The sequence below is a fragment of the Hydra viridissima genome, unplaced genomic scaffold, assembly GCF_058129835.1.
Source record: "Hydra viridissima isolate aposymbiotic clone 2 unplaced genomic scaffold, HvirCarnegie_v1 scaffold_16, whole genome shotgun sequence".
Classification (NCBI taxonomy): Eukaryota; Metazoa; Cnidaria; class Hydrozoa; order Anthoathecata; family Hydridae; genus Hydra; species Hydra viridissima.
Window position 1 is genome coordinate 752,984 of NW_028324315.1, and position 25,325 is coordinate 778,308.

General features: G+C 28.9%; 3 protein-coding genes across 9 annotated transcripts in view; 2 read left to right on the forward strand and 1 right to left on the reverse strand.

Annotated features, from left to right (window-relative positions):
• Positions 1-9,493, forward strand: part of LOC149877183 (uncharacterized) — a 288,845-nt gene extending 279,352 nt beyond the window's left edge. Inside the window, exon 2 of the mRNA XM_090074019.1 lies at positions 8,549-9,493. Coding sequence (XP_089930145.1) covers positions 8,575-9,012 — 438 coding nt within the window. The 5' untranslated portion in view covers positions 8,549-8,574 and the 3' untranslated portion in view covers positions 9,013-9,493. The remainder of the gene's footprint in view (positions 1-8,548) is intronic.
• LOC149877210 (uncharacterized) lies at positions 436-7,646 on the reverse strand. The gene is made up of 3 exons (XM_090073936.1): positions 7,598-7,646; positions 3,125-3,350; positions 436-1,752 (listed from the first exon to the last, which is right to left on the reverse strand). Exons 2-3 carry the CDS (start codon positions 3,324-3,326, stop codon positions 536-538), a joined length of 1,419 nt encoding a protein of 472 aa, XP_089930062.1. The 5' UTR covers positions 3,327-3,350; positions 7,598-7,646; the 3' UTR covers positions 436-535.
• A 330-nt stretch (positions 9,494-9,823) lies between the features above and the next one.
• On the forward strand, positions 9,824-13,979 carry LOC149877211 (uncharacterized). 7 transcript variants are annotated; one of them, XM_090074022.1, is made up of 7 exons: positions 9,824-11,042; positions 12,587-12,622; positions 12,653-12,750; positions 12,826-12,890; positions 13,210-13,307; positions 13,463-13,558; positions 13,872-13,979. In XM_090074022.1, the coding sequence occupies exons 3-7, from the start codon at positions 12,676-12,678 to the stop codon at positions 13,919-13,921; spliced, it is 384 nt and encodes a 127-aa protein (XP_089930148.1). In that variant the 5' UTR covers positions 9,824-11,042; positions 12,587-12,622; positions 12,653-12,675; the 3' UTR covers positions 13,922-13,979. The 7 variants fall into 7 exon arrangements, 5 of the variants coding, with proteins under 5 accessions (XP_089930148.1, XP_089930150.1, XP_089930149.1 ...); XM_090074024.1 differs by lacking the exon at positions 12,587-12,622 and having other exon boundaries at positions 9,824-10,768; positions 10,977-11,042; positions 12,640-12,750; XM_090074021.1 differs by having other exon boundaries at positions 9,835-10,768; positions 10,977-11,042; positions 12,587-12,750.
• Positions 13,980-25,325: the final 11,346 nt, after the last annotated feature.

Below are 25,325 nucleotides of genomic sequence, written 5' to 3' on the forward strand. Positions count from 1 at the left end.
TTTCTTGTTTTGACAACATTAATTGCCATTTTAGATTTAAAAAAAATATTGTTTTCTAAAAAAATATTTTCACAGAGGCTTAATTTCGTTTGAAGTGTCTCAAGTTATGAGAAGGAGAATTACTCAAGGAAATACCCGTGGCAAATGTCAGTTTTCTTAAAAACATCTAAATTTGATCCGTGGTAATAATTGAACAGCCTAAAAAATGTCTCCAATGAAAGCATACTCATTTAAGAAAACTGTTAGATGAGTTTGCTTAAACTCAAGTTGAACTTGTAGTATTGATATTCAGGTTAAAACTTTTGCGTGAGTGCTCGCATTCATTTGCAAACGTTGAAATAAACATTTCAACGTTTGCAAATGAATGCGAGCACCAAACTTTTCACATTATTAAACTAGCTAGAATAACTTTTTTAAGGGGTCACAAAAATAGACTTTATTTAATATGTCCAACAAATGTTGGTAATAAAGGTAAATAATGCTAAAAATAGTGTAATAATAAACTCACGACAACATTTAAAGTTGCTCATGCATACTAAAAAATTAAAACGCATTTATTACAAAATTCCTCAAAGATTTCTTTTGTCATATAGTGGATCGAAGTTTCTGCTCTGTTAGAATCCACGAATTCTATTTCGTGTTTTCTAATAAATTTTTCGTTTTTAGCTAAATAACCAACCCAAAAGGAAATTTTTAAGTAAAAGTCTTTTAGTTCGCACTCCAGAACTTCTTTACTAAGAAACATTTCCAGCATGGCTCTATCTTCATCACCGCATAAGATGATTGCCGGTTGTAAGATAAGACCATTATACATTATCCACATATCAGATATCCATTTCTTCTTCGCTTCGTTAAACTTCATTTTTAAATTATACTTATGATATATTGTTTCTTCATTATATTGAAACTTGCGATAAGAAGTATTGCGAGGATTATTTTTATCTTTAGTATCAAACTTTAGAGATCTGTCTAATCTCTTTTGCAATTTAATGTAACGATTTAAAGAAGAAGGATATGCAATTGCCTTGATATACCAGTTTAAAAATCCAGACCACTTGCACAAGATAGGATTAGTATGAGACAAACCAATTGTTAGAAATGTTACATCCATGTGTTCATACCGACATTCAGCAAGTAGAGCTTCGATGTTTTGTTCTGTTTGTCTACTTTCATCGGCTTCTAACCAGTTCAATACAAACGTCATCACACTATTTTCATGAAAAGCAAACCCATCATCAGACTTCAATAGCATTAACAAGCTTGAGAAGTGAAGCATGTTTGGTAATTCACCGCATGCAATGCATTCTAGCGGGGTAAATGTGCTGGTGAGGTACTTGCTGCAACAACTACCAAGAAAGTCTTTTGGTAAAAAATGTCCGAGAGAACATTCATAAAAAGTTAAACGATCTAACACTGAATTGCATTCGTCGATTGTTTCAACACTCTTAAATGCAACCATTGCAGATCCTTGTTTAAGAAGCGCATCACATATATATCGATCACCAAATACTAAAACTTTAAGTAATTTAGAAAGACCAATATTATTTAGCAAATCAAAGTTGTAAAAGGAATGAATGAGCAACTCCACATATTCGCTATCACCAGTGTTAACATTCAAAACAATTTCTTTTTCATATTTTTCCTTCAAAGGAGTTTCTTGAAGAAGTTTTGTAAAGAATTTACTGTTTAAGCACAATACCAACTTGTGAACTGGAAGCGAAACTTGCTTATTGCAACTCTTAGTTTGGCTATCTAAATAAATTTACTGTTATCCTTTTTAAATTCTAAACACGAGTATAAAAAAATTTATTAAACAACTTCAACGTCACTGCTATCCTCAGAAGCAATGTCTTTGATCATAGGTTGTGGCTTCAGCAAAATTATTTACATAACTTAAAACTCCCTTTTTTTTACAGTATTACAAACAGGAAATGGAGAATTATAATTGACTTATCCCTTGTTTATGTTGTATTATGTTTATGTTGTATTATGTTGGTTCTCAATCTCATCAATCAGATGCCATTGAACTTTTGTCGAGGGGTTTCTAGCTTCTTTCAAACAAAGCCTTCTGAATTCACTAATCCCACAGATGAGTTTTAAGAGGGGATCAAAAACTTTTTTGAAGTTAAGGACTTTTTTCTATAACATTTTTTTAAAGGGATGATTAACTCAGACTATTAAAATGGCTTGATAGAATTGATTTTTAAAAGAGGGAAACCCACAGGAAAACGAAAAAAACTCTTATTTTTTTTCATCTTGGCTTTTTGATGCCTCCAAAATCCAGATCACATGGCGGTTGTGTCTTGGAAGTGAATAGCTGACATATGCTATTGTCATAAAGCGACTTTTGTTTAAAATCTCCTGCAGATATGTAAAAATCTATTGACTCTTTTTCAATATCGAAAAAATAACTTAAAAGTATGTAACAGTATTACTAACAGCCTAATAGTATTTTAACAATTACTGCCTAATAGTCCTGGATCTAACAGCCTAGGCACTTATGATTTAGAAGTATAGGTCTCTTTTTGATCGGACTTGGGACTTAGATTTTTTCTTAACTTAAATACAGTTGTTTAAAACTAAGACTATAAATGACATTGTTATCTCAAACTTTAGGCGATTTAATTTCTTTTCCATTTTGATATTTTTAGCCTTCCTTTTTTTTTTTTTTTTTTTTTGATGTTGTTCTGTCTTGAATCAGTTTGCAGACAAAACCATGTAAAATGATTAAATTAGCGAAGTTGCGAATATTTAGCACAACTATACAGGACGTACATTTTTTTCGTTCATAAAAGTGGGTGTTTCTACTTAATGGTTTGCTTAGAAAGAGTATTTAAAGTACATAATTATACTTCTGTATTTTTACAGCACATGCAGCTTCACCGGAAAAGTAGCAAAGGCTGTTTGGTTTGATTTTGACAAAAATGTACTTTTAGTACTAAGGTTCTCAACTAGACCTTGGCTTCTAAAGTGGGCACTGTGCTTCAACCAAAATATATTGACAACCACTGGTTCTTCTTTATAACTCAACTAGGTTTTTAACTTGGTAATTATATTTTAATAAATCAATATTTGTATGTTTTACTTTATTGAGAGAAAAAGTAACTAAAGTAGAAATAGTTACCGTTAGATTCATCTACATTTTCATCCGTTTTATCTGTTGGGTCCTTGATATCTACAAGTTTATCCGTTTCGTCAGTTGGGTCCTCGATAATACGCAGCGTTATGTCGCTTAAAAAATCGGTCTTATAAATGTTGGTGAGGGACTTAAGAAATTCGTTCTTTGTTTCGGAAGTTACATCAATTGATTTAGTATCACGCTCCATTTAAATTAATTAACTTGGTTTTAACTAGAATAAAAAACATTAAGATTACTGTAAGACTTTTCAAATGTGTTATTGGCATCCTCTCGTAGATAAGGATAAGATAATAATAATGATAATAATAATAATAATAATAATAATAATAATAATAATAATGATAATAATAATAATAATGATAATAATAATAATAATGATAATATTAATAATAATTATAATAATAATAAAAATAATAATAATAATAATAATAAGAATAATAATAATAGTAATAATAATAATAATAAGAATAATAATAAGAATAAGAATAAGAATAATAACAATAATAATAATAATAATAATAATAATAATAATAATAATAATAATAATAATAATAATAATAATAACAATAATAATAATAATAATAATAATAACAATAATAATGATGATAATAATGATAATAATTATAATAATAATAATAATAATAATAGTAATAATAATAATAACAAGCGACAAATTGGTAACAAATGGTAATAGTATTTAGTTTAATGTTTTTGTTAATTTGCAGCTTTTGTTAAGGAGGCTCTAAGAAAAGATATAATTATACAAACATGCTCAAAATAATTTGGTTTGATTTTGCTAAATAAAGTAAATTTTAATTTTGAAGGCATCTGTGTATCTTCATTCTCAATTCACTATCAAAGTATGCTTTTTTTTTTTTTTCAGTCCAAGGCTATAGAAAGAATAAAACTTTATGTTAATTATATTATCTTATAATAATAATAATATCTTATCTTCTTCATTGTCATCAAAAATCTGATTTCCGAATTTATTTCATCATAAAATGCTCCCCTTACGGAAACATTACGTATTATTCCATTAAAAGCTCATGAAATTCTATGGAGTTCCACGATTAAAAAACATGGGTTTCTATGCTTTTTTATTGGTGGATCTTGTTGCACATCATGGGTTTTATGGTTATCTAATGGGTACAAATTTTCTCCTCGCAGGTCCCAAATGTCACCTTATAGGTCCATGGGTTTAAGTTGTGTTCCCATGAGTCCCATGGTTGCTTAATTTGCAAAAATTTAGCTTAAAGCTGTATATAGTCATGATAAATTTAAGTGGGCTTTTTAACTATTTTTTAAAAATTGTCTGCAGTTAATTGACGGACTTTCCAAGCAAAATGACAAAATTGAAAAATTCTATTTATAAATTCTAATTATATTCTAAAAAATTCACCCCCTTTAAAATGAAGTACACTCAATTTTTTTTAAATTAGAGTTTTTGAATGCTTACATATGATTATTTTGAGTCATAACAAATTACCTCTGTAGTGCTGATGTAATGTTAAAAATGTGTCAAAAATAATTAATCTGAAATTTTACATGACTTTTTTTTTAAAAGGTTGTATATTAAATTGGGGAAAAATCGAGAAACTGATTTTTTTTTTCTGCTTTCATAATTTCACCAATCAGAGAGAAAATATTAAATCTACCATGGAATCTAGTAGAATCTCTTAGTTTTTCAACCGAACTTATGATTAAGTAAATAAAAAGAAATCAATACGGGGTACTTTAAAATCTTAGAAATGACAATCTAAAATCAAAACGCAATGTCAAAAATATTGTTGGTAACTTCAAGTTTAATCTTAAACATATGCCGTCAAATTAAATTTTGAACTGTTCTTACCTGTTTACCTTTTAAAAGAGAGACACTATAGCGAGCATCTTGTGCCTGAGTTTCGCAATAAAAAGTAAATTAAAAAATGTCTCAGGAAAAGGTGCAAATATCAGCGAATATTTAAAAATTAACCAAAGAGAATTATTTCCAGTTTTCTGGTGGGATTTGTTGCATTATAAATCAATTTATTAGTCCCAAGAGATTGTATTTTTTGGTAGGATTTTGCCAAATTTTTTGAAATTTGATTCATCGTGCGACTCTGGGTCTGAATTCCGGCGAATCATCGCACGTCGTTTAACTATATTAGTACTGGCGCAAGTCTGGCAAGTTTCTGGCGACAAATCTTATGCCACTGCAATAAAATTAGATATTAGGCCAACAATGGCCCGATTGTGGTGGCTACAAAAATTTTGGTTGAATGTCGTTTTGTCATAATCGTCATTATTTTGAATGTTTTCTTCGTTATCCATGATGATATTAAAAAAGCGAAACCAAAGGTTTACAAAATATATTTTGCAATTTTCTTGCTTTTGCTGCTGTTTTTTATTGGTCTATTATTACAACTCGTATTGTAATAATAACAGCAAACGTACCTTTGCTATTAAAACAAAATATGTTGGTGTTTTTGTAAAAACATTAACAAATATGTTTGTAACTAGAATTGCATTTTCTACATCATAACTCTTACAGTAGTAAGTACTATTATGAAAAGGTGAGATGTCGTATGATATAAATAATGTAAATTTCACTTATGTTACCACACATCATTACAGTAATTTTGTATAAATGCTGTATTTTTAGCATTAAATAATTTGAATAACATTCATGCAAGGTGGTATTTGATTCACTGTGCCCAGAGTCGCACAGAATTCCGGCGAATGATCGCACGTCGTTTTAACGATATTAGTACTGCAGCGAGTCTGGCAAGCTTCTGGTGACAAGTCGTATGCCACTGCAATACCATTGTGCCAACACTAGCCCTATTGTGGTGGCTACAAAGTTTTTGGTTGAATGTCGTTTTGTCATAATCGTCATTATTTTGAATGTTTTCTACGTTGTACATGATGATATTATAAAAGCGAAACCAAAGGTTTACAAAATATGTTTTGCAAGTTTCTTGCTTTCTTTTTTTTAGCTATGCATAGTAAGTGTGAACAATTCAAATTAAATCCTCTTATATTTTCCTACTTTAACTTCTGGATTGTTGTTATTGTTATACATTATATATCTATATATATATATATATAATTTTGTATTCAGGTGCTATAAAAATAAATTGTGGACGAAAAGCTCGGGAAGAAAGAAAAAAACTCATTAAATAAATAGAATGACAATATTACAATAATAAATAAATGACATATTATTGAAATATCAATAATATCTGTACTATATAAAATTATTTTTGTCTATTTGAATTAAAATAAACTTCAAAAAATACTTATTTTTGCGTTTGCTTTTATTCGATATCACATTTTCTTCGGAAATGGCTGATAATAGCGTGCTAGTGTATGTATACTGCTTAACGGGTCAGTACTGGCATACGATCGGGAAGTTAATGTCTGCAAAAGTATATTCTTTTTTACTTTAAAAGAAAATGTTTTAATGGAGAACTTTTAAACACTCATGGAGCTTTATGGAAGTAGCCAATTGATTGTTTATCTGAAGATAAAGATTCCGTTTTATTTGTGAAGGCAGGCAATTGATTCTTGACGAAGTATTAGCTGAACATGTCAGCTCTAGGTGTGTTATTCATCCTTATAAACATATGCGAAAGTGGTCATTTAAGACCTCAGTTAGAAATCTTCTCTCCGGAAATAATTATTATCAATGCATGAAAATGAGTATTTGCTATTTATATAATGTGCACTTTTTTGGTTAAAAAAAAGCTATTTTTAAAAATACACTTTTTAAATTCCGTATTTAAATTTTTTAACATAAAAATATTCAAAGCTGTAAGTAACTATAAAATGTATAAGCAATCAATCAAACATCAAAATATTGTATTCTGTTGGTGTAAAATTACAGAATGAAATGTTTTTGTTGAAAGTTGTAAGCGATTCAGAATGCAGCTGATGTTTGTTTCAAATAATTTTCTTATAAAGAAATCTGATCTAAACTTTTTACAAAAGTTTGTTTTATTGTCAGAGTAGATAGCAGTAGTAAGAAATTATTATTATTATTATTATTATTATTATTATTATTATTATTATTATTATTATTATTATTATTATTATTATTATTATTATTATTATTATTATTATTATTATTATTATTATTATTATTATTATTATTATTATTATTATTATTATTATTATTATTATTATTATTATTATTATTATTATTATTATTATTATTATTATTATTATTATTATTATTATTATTATTATTATTATTATTATTATTATTATTATTATTATTATTATTATTATTATTATTATTATTATTATTATTATTATTATTATTATTATTATTATTATTATTATTATTATTATTATTATTATTATTATTATTGATAATAGGAACATCATTTCTATAGTTTTTATTATTATTTTTACTTTTGTTGTTATTATTATTATTAGAATTTTACAAGTTTGAAGTTCAAACAAACGTTTACTCACTTGACCTTTCTTTTTGACCTCTTTCCTCTTCATTCGCTTCGTTTTATTTGAAAATCTTAAGAAAAGATGGGAAATATTTCCTTCTAGATAATTCTCGGAATTGCATATATAAAGCAAATTCGATTGGACGACATGAAAGTGTTAAAAATTCTTAGAAATCTATTATCACTAGTAAAGCTGTTATTTTTTCGAATTAAAGTCTTAACATTGTTGTAAATATTGCATGTGCATACAAAAGTGTATTAGTTAAAGATTAACCAGCTTGTGAATTTACTTTATCGTGAAACAAAGACCAAGCATGTCCCACTAGGCAAAAGACGTCTATAGATCATCTAAAACTACTCTAATTTGCATCTTTCGTAGATGCGTATATTTTAGACGTATATTATTCATCGAAAAAAGGTCTAATTTCAGTGATTCTATATTTTTCCAATTGTAGACGCATATTAGATGTATAAACGAGATTAAAACATAGATATCTCTTTTCGGTTACATATACACTGCCGCTCATGGAAGTTTGGACAAAAAATATTTTTTCAAAAGAACAATATTAAAATGTAATAGTGTTATAAAATTATTAACTTATATTAGTAAAATTTATGTTTATATAAAAATAAAAAAAAAGTTAAATAAAATTTGCATAAAAAAATTTTAAATTAAGTTATCATAATGTAAATACATTAAAATAACATAAATTGTACACGCATGTAAAAGTCAGTAAAAAAGTAAAAAAATTTTAAATTAATAAACAAAGAACCCAGAAACATATTAAATTCACGTATGAACCTGTATTTTACATTATCGATTCAAATCTTTTAAGCTTGTCATTTAACAAGTATTTCTATTGTTTACTGTGTTTTTATATGCAGATATTTTGTGTATTTTGTGTTAGTGTTTTAAAAATTTTAAGTGCAGAAGTTCAAAGGTAAAATTAAATTTTTTTTTTTTTAGTGTAAATTCAAAATATTGAAAAAAATATGCCTAAAGGTAAGCCAATAATTGTAGAAAAAAAGGTAGCAATACTCAATTTGCTTCAAGAAGACTATATAGTTAGAAAAATAGCTGAAAAATTAAATCTGAGTAAATCAACAATTAGCTATACATTTCGTCGATATCGAGAATCTGGAAGTTTGGAAGACAGAAATCGTCCAGGTCCTTCTCGCATAACAACAAAAACTGATGACTGTCATATAAAAGTTATCAGTAAACGTAATCGAATGTTAACTGCTCCACAAATAACAGCTATTTTCAACTGTGATCTAGAAAAAAAAGTTTCTGTCAGTACAATCAAACGAAGTTTGCAAAAAGCTAATTTGCGTGGCCGTGTTGCTATCCGAAAACCATATCTACGAAAATGTAATCGACAGAAGAGATTCCATTTGGGCACAGTTCCACAAAAATCGGACGATGGATGAATGGAAACAAGTATTCTGGACCGATGAGTCAAAATTTGAAGTTTTCGGAAATAAGCGAAGAGTTTACGTCAGAAGATCTGCCGAAGAAAAAATGCTAACTCAATGTCTGGTTCTAACAGTAAAACATGGTGAAGGCTCTGTGATAGTTTGTGGTTGTTTCTCTCTGGATGGAGTAAGAGATTTGCGTAAAATCGATGGTATAATGAGAAAAGAACATTATAGAGATATCCTGGAAACAAGTGCGAACCCTTCGGGACTTCGATTAATTGGAGATAATTTTATTCTGATGCATGATAATGACCCTAAACATAGTGCATTGTTATGTAAAAATTATTTAGAATCAAAAAAGCTGAAAATGTATTACGTGTAATGACCTGGCCTCCCCAAAGCCCAGACCTCAACCCCATTGAGTTACTATGGGATGAACTGGATAGAAAAATTAGAACTGTATGTCCAACATCAAAATCTCATTTATGGAACATTATAGAACAAGAATGGATTAATATTCAGAATGAACAATTAGAAAATTAATTGAAAGAATGCCGAGAATAGTTAAAGCAGTTATTAAATCAAAGGGTGGTTTTTTGAGGAAAAGAAAATTTAATTATTATAATGGTTTTTGTAAATTTTTATTACATAAAACTGACTAATAATATATTTTTTATTTAAAATGTATAAAAAATGTAATCTTTATTAATACAAATCAAAAATTCTATAACCTAATTACATACTAATATTGCTTTTTTGAAAAAATCTCCATTGTCCTAACTTCCGTGAGCGGCAGTGTAGATGCATTTAAAATGTCTTCTATAGATCAGTTGAAGAGAAAGAAGAAATTTTAACTAAAGACAGTCGATTTTACAGAACGATTATTATAAATGACCGCCATCACAGAAACGTGCACGGCGGAAACTTGTTGTTAGAAAGGAATAAAAATTTATACGTAGCTAAGTTTATACAACCTATGAAGAACATAAATCATAATGATAATAATTTTGAATGAGTTTTAAATAAATAAATTACATGCTATTACAAATTACTTGCTAATATAACGACGAAATATTTTCATGGTTTCAGTGCATAACATTTTACTAAAATCACTTCATGATCTGAAAGATAAGAATGTTATTCTTAAGTTGATATTTTTACTTGTAGATTAAAATGTAATTTTAATATAAATGTGTGTTTTTATAAAAATATATGGTGTTTTTAATAACGCCAAAAACTGCTTTAGCGGTTGGTTGTGCACATAACGTTTCCATTGAGAAAAATAGTTAAAAACAACAGTGAGAGGAAGGAGTTTTTAGAAGTTTGACTGATGTGGTTTATTTGCCTTTTTTTTTGTCTTGAAATAAAAATATTTTTATCTAGATACAGTTATGCCTTTTACGAAAAGTTCATACCAACAGTGACGTCGCAGATTCAAAAGGAATACAAGAAATTACTAGAATCCTCATTTGTATCTTTAGACAGTATACTTAATGTTGGAATCTTAGGAGGAGATAGTATGAGAATGAAAGGAAATTTGAGGAATATTCTAACTATGTTGAGTATTTGTTTTCTGACAATGAATACTCTGATAACCATGAGCTTAATGAGTATGAACATAGCTCAACTTTGAAGAAAAGTTTGTCTGGATGTTTTAGCATTTGACCAGGTTTAAGTATTGTATAATAGTTAAACAAATCTCTTTGATAGCCAAACTTTTTACAGGAGGAAAGATCAAGAATTGCTCTTAAGCCACACTCTAAGAAAAGTAAGAGGAAGTTATCAATAATTGTATGTAATAAAGCAGAGTAGTATGTGACTTTTTAGTTTTTTATCTGTCAAAGTAAGGTTCTCTTTTGCACCTGAATTTTTATTTTCATTTTAGCCTTTTTAACTGATAATTTGCATGTATTAAGTTTTTTTGTAAATATAATATTGCAAAGTAGTTTATTTACAGTCCAGACTGTTTTTATTAGGATTCCAGTCTGCATCTTTTGCCGCTGTGATTGATTCTTTGCAAGAAGTTACCACTGATATAAAAAGTAAGTTTTTTAAAAATGTTATGCCAACTACTGGGAGTGAATAAAATAACAAATGATGTTTTTTGGGGGTTTGATTTTATTCATTGGGTCATTCCATATGAAATCATCCAGACCATGACACCCTTATGTCTCAGAATTTGTTCATTTTTACCTCACTTGCAGTCCATATTAAAAAAATAATAACTGCAAAAATTTTAGTTAAAAATACACATGGGTTCCAGAGATATTGTCAGTTAAAATAATGCTGACTCAGCATTTTAGTGATTTTCTAAAGCGACTACAAAGCAACTTTGACATATAGTATCTTTACAATGGCTTGGGGAAATTTCCTAAAATTTGGTACCCCAATAGATTTTTACTTGCGGAATCCAAAAAGAGCACTGTCAAGACTCCATTGTCTCAGGAAATGCCTCGTTTATCCAATTTTGTTCAAAATTATTGACTTGTAAATTCATGGTTTTTGGAGGTAAAATGAAGGCTGTGGCCCAAAATCCCGAATAAAAAGTTTAATTGTATATCATTATTTTATCTTAGGTCTACTGAAAAAAATTAGATTCATCAATTGTCTCTCTAATACTTGATCAAAATTTGCGTTTTAAAATTGTGTCTTTATAGAAAAATTTTAATTTTGTAACGAAAGTAAATGAAATGTTTTTTAAAACATTTATTTGAATAAAACATCAAATAGTGTTATTTATTGACTAGTTTAGGACGTTTATAGTCATAGGCCAAGGGAGCGCCAGCGAGCCTCTGACCAGTTCTCCCCCCCCCCCCCCCCCCCCCCCCATCTCCCTGGATTTTTTTTTTTTTTTTTTAATGCATTAAATGATATAATAATAAATAATTATTAAAATTCAATTTAAAAGGATTTTTTTTAGTTTGGAACCCATGTGTATTTTTAACTAAAATTTTTGCAGTTATTATTTTTTTAATATGGACTGCAAGTGAGGTAAAAATGAACAAATTCTGAGACATAAGGGTGTCATGGTCTGGATGATTTCATATGGAATGACCCCATTCCTTTCTTTTGCATTTGTATAATGTTGGTGGTCAGTGATGTATCTAGAAGTTATTTAGGGACACAGGTAAAAAGAATTTCAGCTTATATTTTGAGGACCTTTTTTTTTTAAAAAAAAAAAACAGTCAGCACACAGCTGTATGGATATTTGTAAAAAAATCATTTTCCCAAAAAACAATATTTGCAGAAAAAAAAGGTCCTTGATTTCTGAATTTGAGAATCAGTGCCCAAATACTTTGAATGCTGTCAAAACAGTCTACATTATCCTCTAAATAGAACTTATATATGAATTATATTTATTTTAACTAATTTGATCTGGAGTTATGGCAGAATATTTTGGGTACCCAAACCGGTATACCAGTGTCAAAATCAGCCTGGATATGTCACTAGGGGGTATGTACCCAAACATTGTTAGGATCAATTAATAAACAACTAATAGGATATTTTTGCTATTTGGTTTCATGAGCTAAATAATTACTTTGAGGTAACTACTGACCTTTATTCACAAATACACAATTATTTATAGAGGTGGAACATCTTATTCTCAAAGAGCTGGCTGAAATAAAACTTATTTTAAAGGAGCTTGTTGAAGTAAAGTTTCATGCAACTGGGGTGATGTTGCTAGAATCAGTTGACCAATTGGTAGCACCTAAAAATAATCAAAAGGACAAATCAGAATATAATAACTTGGTATGATCTAATTATCTTGTTTTTATCTGGGTTATTTGAAGGTTCAGGATTAACTCTATATGTTGTATATTTTAGCTTGATAGTTTGAAAATAGTTGGTGGCAGAAAGCCAAGAGAGCATGTTTTCATGATCATAAGAAGGTAAATGACAATTCCAATCTTATTTCAGTTAATCAGAAATTTAATTAAATAGCAGTAAAAAACAAATAATTTTGACCATTTGACTAATAATTACTTGTAACTTGAAAAAAATAAAATTTTTGAGTAATTTACTGTAGGTATTTAAACTAGTATCTACATGCAAAAGTAATTTTGTTCGGTGTTTAAATTTAATGGTAACAAAATTTTACAATTTATAGTTCATTCAAATAGTTTATTTCATGTATTCAAATTTGTCATTTCATTTACATATTCAAATATATATATATATATATCAGTTTATTGTAAAAATATCTATCAGGTCATTTTCCAATCAGCTACAATCTAAATTAAATCGAAAAGGTGATGGGGAAAAAATAAGTCTTGAAAACCTTGTAAATATCTGGAGTGTTTTACAAGGTATAGTTTTAATGTGTATATAACTGCTCTTTGAATTAAAAATGTACTCTTTAGCTCATTTTTGTGCCATACTAGTATTTTTGTCTCAATCACCTTTCTTTATCTATACCAAAGTAAATTATGTTGAATATTTTAAAATTTTTTCGTTTTGACAGATTCCTGTGAATACAATGTTGAATCAATAAAAGATCTAGAAAAATGTTTTTGCAAAATGCTCCTGCTCGCAATCAGAAAAAAAAAATACTTTACAGGTAAATTGGTGATACATAATTGTTAAAATCAATAAAATTATATTTTCAAATTAACTATTATTATTATTATATATTATATCTTCTTCAGATAATTGAAAATGAAGAGGTTAATAAATAGAAAAAAACAGCTTAATAAGGTTACTTTGTACCAGAAAGACGTGTTATATCTCATATCTTTGATGTTTTTATGAAATTTGGCAACAAGTCGAGTGAAAGTTTATATATGTTTCATGTAAACAGATTTTTTTAATCATTCTACATGTCTTTTAAAGCATTAGTGCATTTTTTTACATGCTATTATATTATACTTTAGATACCGATGCCGAGGAACAGCGAGTTGGCGGACTCAGTAAAGAATTATAGTTTTCTTATTGTAAACATTTGTTTTATAATCTTGGTAAATAAATTTCAACAACTTGAACCTAATTGTTTCTTTACTTATGTAATTTTTTTAAAGACTTTTTAATCTTAACTCAGTCGGCAAAAGATATCTAAACTGCATCTAATATGCATCTGAAAACTAGTCTAAAAGATGTCTGAAATCACGTCGTGAATGAACGCTAAATAGATGTCTATCTTATAGATGTCTTTTAGATGCATTTTATTTGAGAAATCAAGTAGACGTATATTGCACATCTTTTAGATGCATAAAAGATGTGCAATATACGTCTACTTGATTAATTTTTTTATCGAATAAAATGCATCTAAAAGATGTCTATAAGATAGACGTCTATTTAGCGTTCATTCACGACGTGATTTCAGACATCTTTTAGACCAGTTCTCAGATGCATATTAGATGCATTTTAGACATCTTTTTGCCTGCTGGAGTATAACTAAAAGAGTGTGTCGAGCCTCTGTTTCCATTTATAAAGAAATCGAAGTGAGATGTTATTTTCATCCAAATATTGTTTGTTATAAGTTTGAGAAATATTTTTGTGTTCATGGTATTGTAAAAAGACTATTAACTTCTTATAGTTTTTGTTTAGCTTCGAACATTACCCAATTAGACTTTGACCTTGCTTTATTTGGTTCTCGAATCAAATTATAACGCATTAAAACATAATCATCGATAAACATTTGGGATCACCGCACAGTGAATCGTCTAATACAAGTTAGCTGGACAAAATGAATCGTCTAATACAAGTTAGCTGCATTTTCTTCACCAATTCGATTGTTCTGGTCATGAATGGTTGAAATGAATAATACTTTGTTGTTTTATTGATTTATTACTTAGGGTTTAATATCTTAGGGTCAGATGTTATTAAGAACATATTCAGCAAATCTATATTTGTAGAAATACATGAATTTTTCCTAGTATGATGCTCTCGAAATCTTCTGCAATCTTTATTTCGTGCTTCTTGAGATTCTTCTGAGAGCTGGCCAATTGGAAGAATACACGACTTAATAACTTCAATGCTGTGCATTAAAATTTTGTTTACTGTAACAGGCATGTAATACCATGAATACAAATCTAAATATAAAATTCTAGTTTCAGAACAAAGTTTTTCAGATTTGACGCAATTTATTTCATGGCCAGAAGATAGCTTTCTTAATAAAATACTACATTTTTTAATTAGTTCGGCATCTAATCCTGTAATTTCTCCGCTCTTTTCTGGATTTAGAAACAACCTGCGAGCTGTGTTCCCATCATTTGTATTGCCATTTTGAGGTTTTGGTTTGTCTACAATAAGTCCCATTTGTTTTTTAAACTTTTGTTTGATTTCTTCCGAACGTTGTTTGATACGACACTTATCCTCATTGCTTCTAGCTTGCCACTTTTTTATGTCCGAGCGGTAGCTAATGTGTAGCAAGCATTCAAAGGTACGGATCCAAGCATGCAAGATAGAAAAACCAAAACTGTAATTTTTTTTTTTATCAACTATGTCTTTTAATTCACCATTCATCATTTTAGGAGTTGGACCACAAATATAACATTTTTGTGTTGAACGCGTGTCAGTTAAAGCATTGCATACTTTTGCGTCTGTAATCGTAAGTAACAATGTGTTTTACAATAAATTTAAATTCACCAACATTACAGTGTTGGAAGAAGTTCAGATATTTCTTTCAAAACTTTGTTAGTTTCTGTTACAGTAAATTCATGTGTTTCTTTTGGAAAGATGAATTTAATTGGTCGGCTATAAAGTGTTGATGATGGCCGGGGATTTTGCCAAATAATATCATGACAATCATCACTCAATATCAATGGTACAAATGCAAATACAAACAGAAAATCATGATTAGCATCGAAGCTCTGAAATCTTTGTTTGTTGGTACTATAGCCAGAACTTCCGTCATATTCCCATTTGTTTATTAATGTAAGTGTTTTTGTGTTGTTATTAACCGTTCAGTTGCTTTATTCAATATGGCTTGAAGCTTAATTTCAGCCAGGATGTATGTGGATAAAATTAGTTACATGTTTTTAAAATTAAAATACGAAAAATAAATTACAACTTTTATAAAGTGTTTTTAAAGTCTACAGAACACTGGTTATGCCACTTATTTGAATTAAATTTTCAATAAAATACAAAGTACATACCCTCTAAAGTAAAATTCATTGCAACAGTCGTAATTATTATTCACAATAAGTTTTCTATAAACTATTCCTTCACTGCAAAATTGCAACAAATTTGACAACAAAAATACATTTTTCTTTAAGTGTAGCTGAAGCGGTAACAATTCAATACTTAAAAACACGTGCACGAAATAATACTTGGAATTTTTCTCTAGGGAGTGTTCAGAAATATCATGGGATTATCTACTAATTTATTTCTTGAAATGACTTTTTTCCACCTAGCTTGTATTAGATGATTCACTGTGCACCGGTTACATTCACGTCATACTAACTTTACGGTATACTTTACCGTATACTTGGCATACTAAAAATTAGTATTCAGATTCGTATACCTGTTTACTTTAATTTGTGAAATATTTACGGACTGAATTGATAGTTTGATAATTATATTATCTTAATGAATTAAATTACAGGACCATGTCTATTATTTGACTTACGAGTAAAATGATGTTTTGTCATTTATGAGTAAAATGGTTGCTATTGTCATTGCCGGTGACCAGACAAACTCGAGAATAGTTGTTCTTAAGAAATGAGATGATTATCTTCTGAGAATCAATCAGAATCAATGAGTACCTGGAAATCCTATTGCAGTGTGCCGGGTATTCCAACTGTTAGATAAAAAACATTACTGTATTAATCAGAAATGCATTTGAGTTATGTATTCATGATTTTAGGAACTAAACCACACTGTGGTAAATCAATGTTATTTGTTTGAAACCAAATATACCAAATATAAAACTTTACTATTTATAGCTCTTAAAATTTTTTTTTTTTTTTTTTTTTTTTTTTTTTACAATTTAAAATATGAAGCCCAAAGTTTTTTTTGTGTGTTGTATTCTTTATGCAAAATCACAGTTTTAATCGGATCATTACTAAGTTTTGAACAGACCCCATATTTTCCCAGGGGAAGGTCATAATTTGTTTTTCGTCCCATATTTTTGGCTCAAGGGGTACTTTACTTACTAGGGTCACCCTGATTTATTTACATAAAGTACCCCGAGGAGTCAGAAATTCACCAAGTTACCAAGTTTACCAAAAGTTGCTCACCACAGTTTGTTTATATAACAAAATTTTCACGGTATTGTGCTCACATCCTATGATGCTGTAATTTTACTCTGATTGTACCCTAATTTATTACACAGGGTAACCCAAGGAGGCTGTATCTCACAAAATCTCTTAAGCATAAGTTGTTACCAGTGACAATTATTGTGACTGCTCCATAAAATCTTTTTAAGTATTATATGGAGATTTTCTTTTTTATCACAGGTAACACCGTGTACTGACCAGCTAAAGCTTCATAAAATTTAATTCTTATCCAATGTTCATCAATTTTAAACTTTTTTTAAAATTCGGTGCATAACATCTTTTGCAAAGTTAAGCTGTATTTGACTTAATAATAAATTATCATCTTGTAATTTTCATCTCGTATTATCATCTTCATCATTTTCTTTTTTTATTTGTAAAGTAATGTGATTGTTTCTCAAATAAACATAACATTTAACAACTTTTCTGGTTCCATATTTGTTCAGCTTAAGATTTAAAGAAAAATGTGAGAAAGAGAAAATTGAAGTTTCTTTATATATCTAGTTTCTTTTCGATATCTATTTAATGGTAATCAATCAAGAAACTTAAAGAGAAAAGAAAAGTAATACTTGTATTTATGGTTTGTTCCGTTCGGGACGCACTCACGTAAAAATTTTAATATGAACATCACTGCTTGAAGGTCAACTTGAGTGTAAGCAAACTTAACAAACAGTTCTCTTGTATGAGGTTGCGCTAAATGGAGCAATTGTATAAACTAGCCTAATTCTTAAAGCATTAAACTTAGACTTTCGCAAAAGTCAAAAGCGATTCCTGGAGTTATTCTCTTCCTCGTTCCTTGAAGCACTTCTAATTAAAATAAGCCTCGATAGAAATATACGTTTAACAAATGATCTTTTTTTGGTCTAAAATGGCAGGCAACATTATTAAAATAAGAAATCAAACAGTTCATAAACAACAATCTGCATTTATCAGTATAAAGGCGTATGAAATAAGTTTGTATGAAACAATTCATTAGGATAGTCTTAGTTTGTTCTGGTACCAAACCACTGCGCGAAACAGTCGACATGAAGGTCATCCTTCTGTTCTTTTTACAACCTGTAAGGTCACTTGTTTTAGCAGAATATCTAACTGTAACAACTAACGGGTGTCTTTTAGTTAATAAAGAAAATGTTCGGCTATTATAAAAGGAATCAACATTTTTTTTACTTTTTAATATACCTGAAGCGATTTGTTTAGCTTGAATACTTCCTAGTTCCCTACAGAAGCAGCAAAGGGCGCTTCCTTAAAGAACAGGAGCCGATTATACATTTTTTTTAACTAAAACTAAAATATTTTAAGTCCAAGTTGAAGGATAATTTGTTTTATTTAATATCATCTTTTGAAAGAACTTAAGAAGTTTTACACTCGTTTTTTGAAAATTAACTTTTTTTAAAACTTATTCTCCAAATCCACTTTTTAATTCATTTATCACTTTTTTTTAGGGCTCAATCACCCAATTAACTAGTGTACTGGTATTTTTAGCGTTGCATGAATAATTCCTGTGGATCTGTGTTATGATCAACAAACTGCAAGCGCCTTAACAGTATTTTAAACTGGTTTTTCTGGAGAATGTCAATAATTAAACAATAAATACTTTGAATCTGCAATTTTATAACACCAATATGTATCTGTACCCCACTTCATTTATGACACTCAGACACTCTCCTCCTTTGTATAATGTTTGCAACTGCAGCCTTAATGTGAACGTTTCTATAAATGTATAAGAAACAAAATGCAGCAGTAGTAATTTCTACTATGGTAAAGATTAAATAAGACCTCCAAGAAAATATTTACAGAATGTCGTACTAAATGTTAAAATATTAACTTTAAAATAACCACAAAAAAAATTTTTATAAAAAGAGCATTGATTTACTGTAAATAAATATAATATAAGTAGGACATGTTTTGATGCTTAGGCACGTATTTTGAACGGCCAATTCATTTAAGCCTTGCATCATATGTAAATTTAAAGTACTTACAGTATGCGACAAAAGTGTTTACATGTTTTTGAAAAATATTCTTTTTTAAAATAAATGATTGAAATACATGTTTATATATCAATATATATATACCAAAATAAAGGTATTCATTGTAGTTTCATGTTTTGAGCCTGAATTTAAATGAATGAGAAGTGTTTATAGCAAATTATTTATTGAAACAAAATGTCAGATGTAAACAGTTTTGTCGCGATTTATGCTATTATTAATTTTAATGCGAAATTAATACTTTGTGTAGCCTCCACGACTTCTAATGACTGCTGCAATTCTCGCAGGCATGCTACCAATCAACTTCTTGCATTCTTCAACAGTTATCGAACTCCAAACATACTCAACTCGTTCCCATAATTCTTGTCGACTGGCTGCTCTTGTTTCATAATTATAAACTCGATTCTTCACAATAGACCAAAGATTCTCGATCGGGTTAAGATCGGGACTTTGCGCAGGCCACTCTAGAATCTTAAATTTCTTCGAATTTAGGAATTCTAATGTAATTTTTGCCTTGTGCTTTGAATCATTGTCTTGCATAAAAAGTGTCGAACGAATTTGCTTTCGCCATCCTCGTAAACTAGGCAAATAGCCATTGTTTAAAATGTCAATATAATGTTTCGCGTCCATTATTCCATCAATTTTTACGATTTTACCAACATAGACGAAGAGAAACATCCCCAAAACAACAACTTTCCGCCGCCATATTTTACTGTTGGAATAAAGTCACGATCAGAAATTCCTTCTCCAGCTTTATTCCATACATATCGAATGCCATCAGAGCCAATCAAGTTAATCTTGCTTTCGTCTGTCCAAATCACCTTACTCCACTCAGCAAAAGTCCAGTTTTCATACTTCTTTGCAAATTCCAATCGTTGTTTACGATGTTTCGGTGTTAGTAGTGGTTTCTTGATCTTCTTTTTTGCCTTGAATCCAATTCTCTTGAGTTCTCTCTGCACTGTTCGAGTACTTACCACTATACCTTGAGCATTATTTAATTGTTTCTTTACATCGTGTGCTGATTTTGCTTTATTTGTCATGATTAATCTAGAAATTGTTCTCTGATCTCGAGTAGTGAAAATTTTCTTGCGTCCATTTTTGTTGCATTTCTCCTCTATATCGTTTCGCTTCTTAATTTTATAGACTAAACAATAAGATATATTAAGTTCTCGTCCTGTCTCACGAAGAGACAATCCTGATTTAAGCTTCTGAACAGCTAAATTTTCAACTTCTTTCGACACTTTCTTCATTCGTTCAATTATAATTTTTCTGTTGTTTACATTACGAATTTTAAGTTTAAATAAACCATTTATTACTAATTGAGATATGTTTTATTTAAACAAATTAAAAATATAGCCACAAAGTATTAATTTCGCATTAAAATTAATAATAGCATAAATCGCGACAAAACTGTTTACATCTGACATTTTGTTTCAATAAATAATTTGCTATAAACACTTCTCATTCATTTAAATTCAGGCTCAAAACATGAAACTACAATGAATTACCTTTATTTTGGTATATATATATATTGATATATAAACATGTATTTCAATCATTTATTTTAAAAAAGAATATTTTTCAAAAACATGTAAACACTTTTGTCGAATACTGTATAAAAAGGTCCTCGAAGTCAATTTGTGAGTGAGCCGACGATAACTCTTAATTTAAGGTCGAAAAATGTTGAATAACAAACAGTAATATATTAATCACCGAAACTGACTGCTTTTTACATTTACCTAGAAGCATTACATGTCACCATATCAAACTCTCTATTGAGAATGTTAGCAAAACAAAGCATTTCTTTTTTAAAAAACTTTTCAAAAAATTCACTTCTGTTAAAACAAATAAGGTAAAATTATCAAACAAAACACTTGAAGATAAGTTTATGCGTAATTTAATAAGGGAGTGTATGGAGGTAGGAGCTAAATTTGACTTAAAAGACAATTGTAAGAAAATTAAAAAAGGATTACGAACTAAAATTGTAAATTTTAAGATTTTACAAAATCTTCATCTTCAATAAGATGAAAAATCTACTATAAAAAAAAAACATAAAAAGTCATCAGGATGAAATAAAAAGTTCTTAAACCAAAATTAAAAGTAAAATAAAAATTCCTCTAAAACTTTAACTTCAGAGAAAAATAAACTGATATTTAGACTTAAAACACTTCAATCAACAAGTTTAAATCTCTACTCGTGCGTTGTTCCGATTTATCTTCTGCGCATGCGTTGTTCCGATATCGGATGTAAAATGAAAACGCTTTTAAAAATATCCTAAACGTGCTTTGTTGAAAGTGTGACATCGTCTTCATTTTTAAAGCATTTTAAAATCAAAGAGAACCAATAGTCTACAATATCATATTCTAAATAAACTTCAGACTGATTCTTAAAGTCTGTTCTTGCCACAAGTGCAAGAGCGCTTCCGTATGTTTTTCCAAACGCGTTATTACTTTTCTTTTTTTTGAAATATTGTACGTAGAAAGAAGGTCTTTGTTTTTTTCACTAATAGCTCTGGAAATATCCTCATAAAAAAAACTTACTGAAATATCATTGGCCAAAGGACCGAGCTGGAAACGTTTGCTTTTAAACCCGTCATAAACTATGGTTTGTTCACCTCTTTCCACCGCAAACTTGTAATACTAAATAACATTGGAATGCAAAGAAGGAAAGTCGTCACAAATGAAGATGACGTCGCCTTTCTTTATATCTTTTCCTTTTTTTAGGAAAATCTTCAAGTCGTCATTCTCAATTCCTGACATATGAACTTGGTATTGGAATAATAAAATATACTTAGAAATAAAGCTAGCTTGTTTATAAAAAATGTCTCACATTTATTAAGGGACTTAATTGTGGATATTTGAAAACAGAAAAAAAATCTAACAAAAATGCAAAGAAATTATAGCAATCTAAGAATAAAAAGTGAGCAAAATAAAGTTTTGAATTGACAAGTTATACAGAAAATGGTTTTGATTATCCCATTCTTTTTTAACGCATTTTGAAATCATATTTTCTAAGACCCTGTTGGTAAAAAAGCTAAAACATATATAAGTATACACAACAAAACAAACTACAAGCCTTTTTCATAATCAAATTACGTTAATATCTTTAGATTTTGTTTTTCAAACTTGTCTAAAGATTTAATTTTTACAGGAAACTCAATACCAGTCATTAATTTTATTCTTATGGTTTTTAAGACTGGTATCAATTTGTTAATTATTTTGATTTTTAGGATATTTCGCTCTCAATACAGACCATCTCTATTCAAGTTTGAAAAATTCTCAATAATGCAATGAGTCATAGTATCATGCAGCTCCTTTAAAAATGTAGCTTTTAAACTCATTTCAGTTTTAAACATAGTTAGTTCATTGTTTTTGTTTTTTTTTGGCGGGATAAATAGAAGCACGTAACAGTGGTGTATTGGTATCAGAATGAAATTCAGCATCCGCTTTTGCAAAGTAAAATTTACCTTACCTGCTTTTTTTATTACACATTTTAAACTATCTTCACCTTCAATTTTGAGTATCAACATCGATAAATAAAAACATTTGCAAAGTTTTTCAGAACAGAGTTTTCTTTTTTGATTGGAAATATTCTTGAAAGCTTTTGTTTATTTTGCTTTTTTTATATTTTTTTAAATCTTTAACGAGCTGTTTTTTGTATGCCATGGTTAATATCTCTTCTCTTTGTATTTTCTTATCAACATCATCGAACCACCTATCTTAATGAAGAACATTTGATTTGTTCGATGTTTGATCTCATTTCTTTTTGTCTTTAATACTTCAGGTTTGAGGTGAGTGGTAGTGATACATCAAGTTTACCATCAAATACAATTAAATCATTCTCGACTTGTTACATTATATATATATATATATATATATATATATATATATATATATATATATATATATATATATATATATATATATATATAGTTATGTTATATATTATATTATATATATAATTGCATCCAAAACTAATTTGATCAACTTAGGCTTCTTTAACTTTTGTTAACCAGTTAGACCTGTTAGACCAGTTAGACATCGATCTTCTGTCGTATCTCGTAATTCTTTTATCGTTAGCATTTTATCGACACTTACGTGCTTGTGATCTAGTTGATCTTTTTGAAGAAAATGGGTTGGTAGCGCCATTGTGCGGAGAACTATAATCATCATCTATTTAATTAACTCACCTTTTCTTAGTTTTGGATAACCAGTTATACCAGTTATATAGTATATACCAGTTATATAGTATATAACAGTTATATAGTATATAACTATACAACCAGTCATACAGTAGTTAGATAACCAGCCTAGGCTCTTCGCAACACTTCGAAATTCTTTTACCGTTGGCATTTTCATTAAATACATTTATTTGTTACACTTTCAATAAATATATTTATTTGTTAAAGAACTTTTAAAAATCATTTGCAAAATGTTTTTGAAATTTTCAAATCACTTATGCTTTTGCGTTAGAGAAATTTTCATTTGATGTGTAAAATGAAATTTTTAAGCACTGTCAATCCTAATTGCATATTTGTAATTCTATACTCAAACATCCCAAAACGATATCGTTATAAATCCTTTAACTATTAGTTGAGAAGTTTTGTACAAGCGAGGAAAACTAAATTCTTCACCAGTTTCAAGAGATTTCAATAAGCACGATTTCTGATTTTTTCTTGCTTCGCTCAACAATTGATAAGATTGTTGGGCTTTCTTTAAGAACTGATTTTATAGATTTTTTATGTTGGATTCTTTTGAAGTTCACCTTTTGTGTCTTGCAAGTCCAACAAACTTTTATCTCTGAGTAGCACTATAATTTTTTATTTAAATGTGACCAACATTTGATCTTGTTATCTCTGATTATTTCTTTCCACTCTTCTAGCTTTACTACTTTAGAGCGGATTTCTAGGAAAAAGATGCGCCTAAAAGTTTTTATATGTTTGAGTCTGTCAAAAATCCTATTGGTTCTTATTTATTTCAGGAAAAGTGCTGAAAGACCTTAGTAGCAATTAAAGGGTTTAACTTGAGTATTACAAAGGAATAGGGTCTGGTAAAGTTGACAAGTGGAATTCTTTCTGAATTGTCCCCCTCAATCATCCAAGGTGGTTAACTGTTATTCGCATTATCTGTTTGTGTACAAGTGACAATTAATCAAACCAGTCTTTAAAAAAATCTAGTCTGCTTTATGGCTCAGGTTTATGCTCCAGCATACTTTGAAATGAAGATATCATCTAACTCTTCTTTTCTTCTTTCTTCTGCTATCTTCTGCTATCTTTCAATAATGTTCTCCTATTTAGTAATGTGATGAGAAACATTAAAAACGACAAGTTTTCCCAAAGACCTGAAAACATTTATGCAATTATCAAGTAGAATAAAAAGAAAGATGAAAGTGTTCATGGCCATAACCACCGAGGAGGTCAGGGTGGACAAAAAGATTTTTTAAAAAAAACGTTTTCTTAAGAGATTCTAGAATATATCAAAAGTATATACCAATATAAAATACATAATAATTATTAATAAATAATACATAATAATACATAATACAAAAAAATACATAATAGTTATTAATAACTAAAAACACTAATATGTACTAATACAACATAAATATATACAAATCGATGTATGTGCATAAGTTAAGTAAACCATATTATAATAAAATTCTTACAAACGTGTGATCAAAATTATGTAAAGACAACCAGTGAATAGACTTTAAAATGATGTCACAATGACGTTAAGTTTTTCTTGGTGTCATTTGACATAATTTGTTAATTTTAATATATATTTTTTCGTTGTATATAGCATTAACACCTACTCTTTGGTGCCTAATAGACGTCCCCTCCCCTCCCCGCTAATTAAATTTTTCAAAAATTTTCCACCCAGGACATTCTTATTCCAACCCCCCCGGCTATTAAATTTTAGAAAAAATTCCATCCAAGACAAGATAATTTTTTATAAAAATTTTCTTTTTTAAAAAAAAGAACGTTCTATTTTCTTCTTTCTATCGTTACGTCATTATTCTTTAAAAAAGAAATTTTCTTCTTTCTATCGTCACGTCATATCATTTACAGTACTTATTTACTTGTATACGTTGTAATATCAGAGTGTAAGAACGAAATGGCGACTACGAA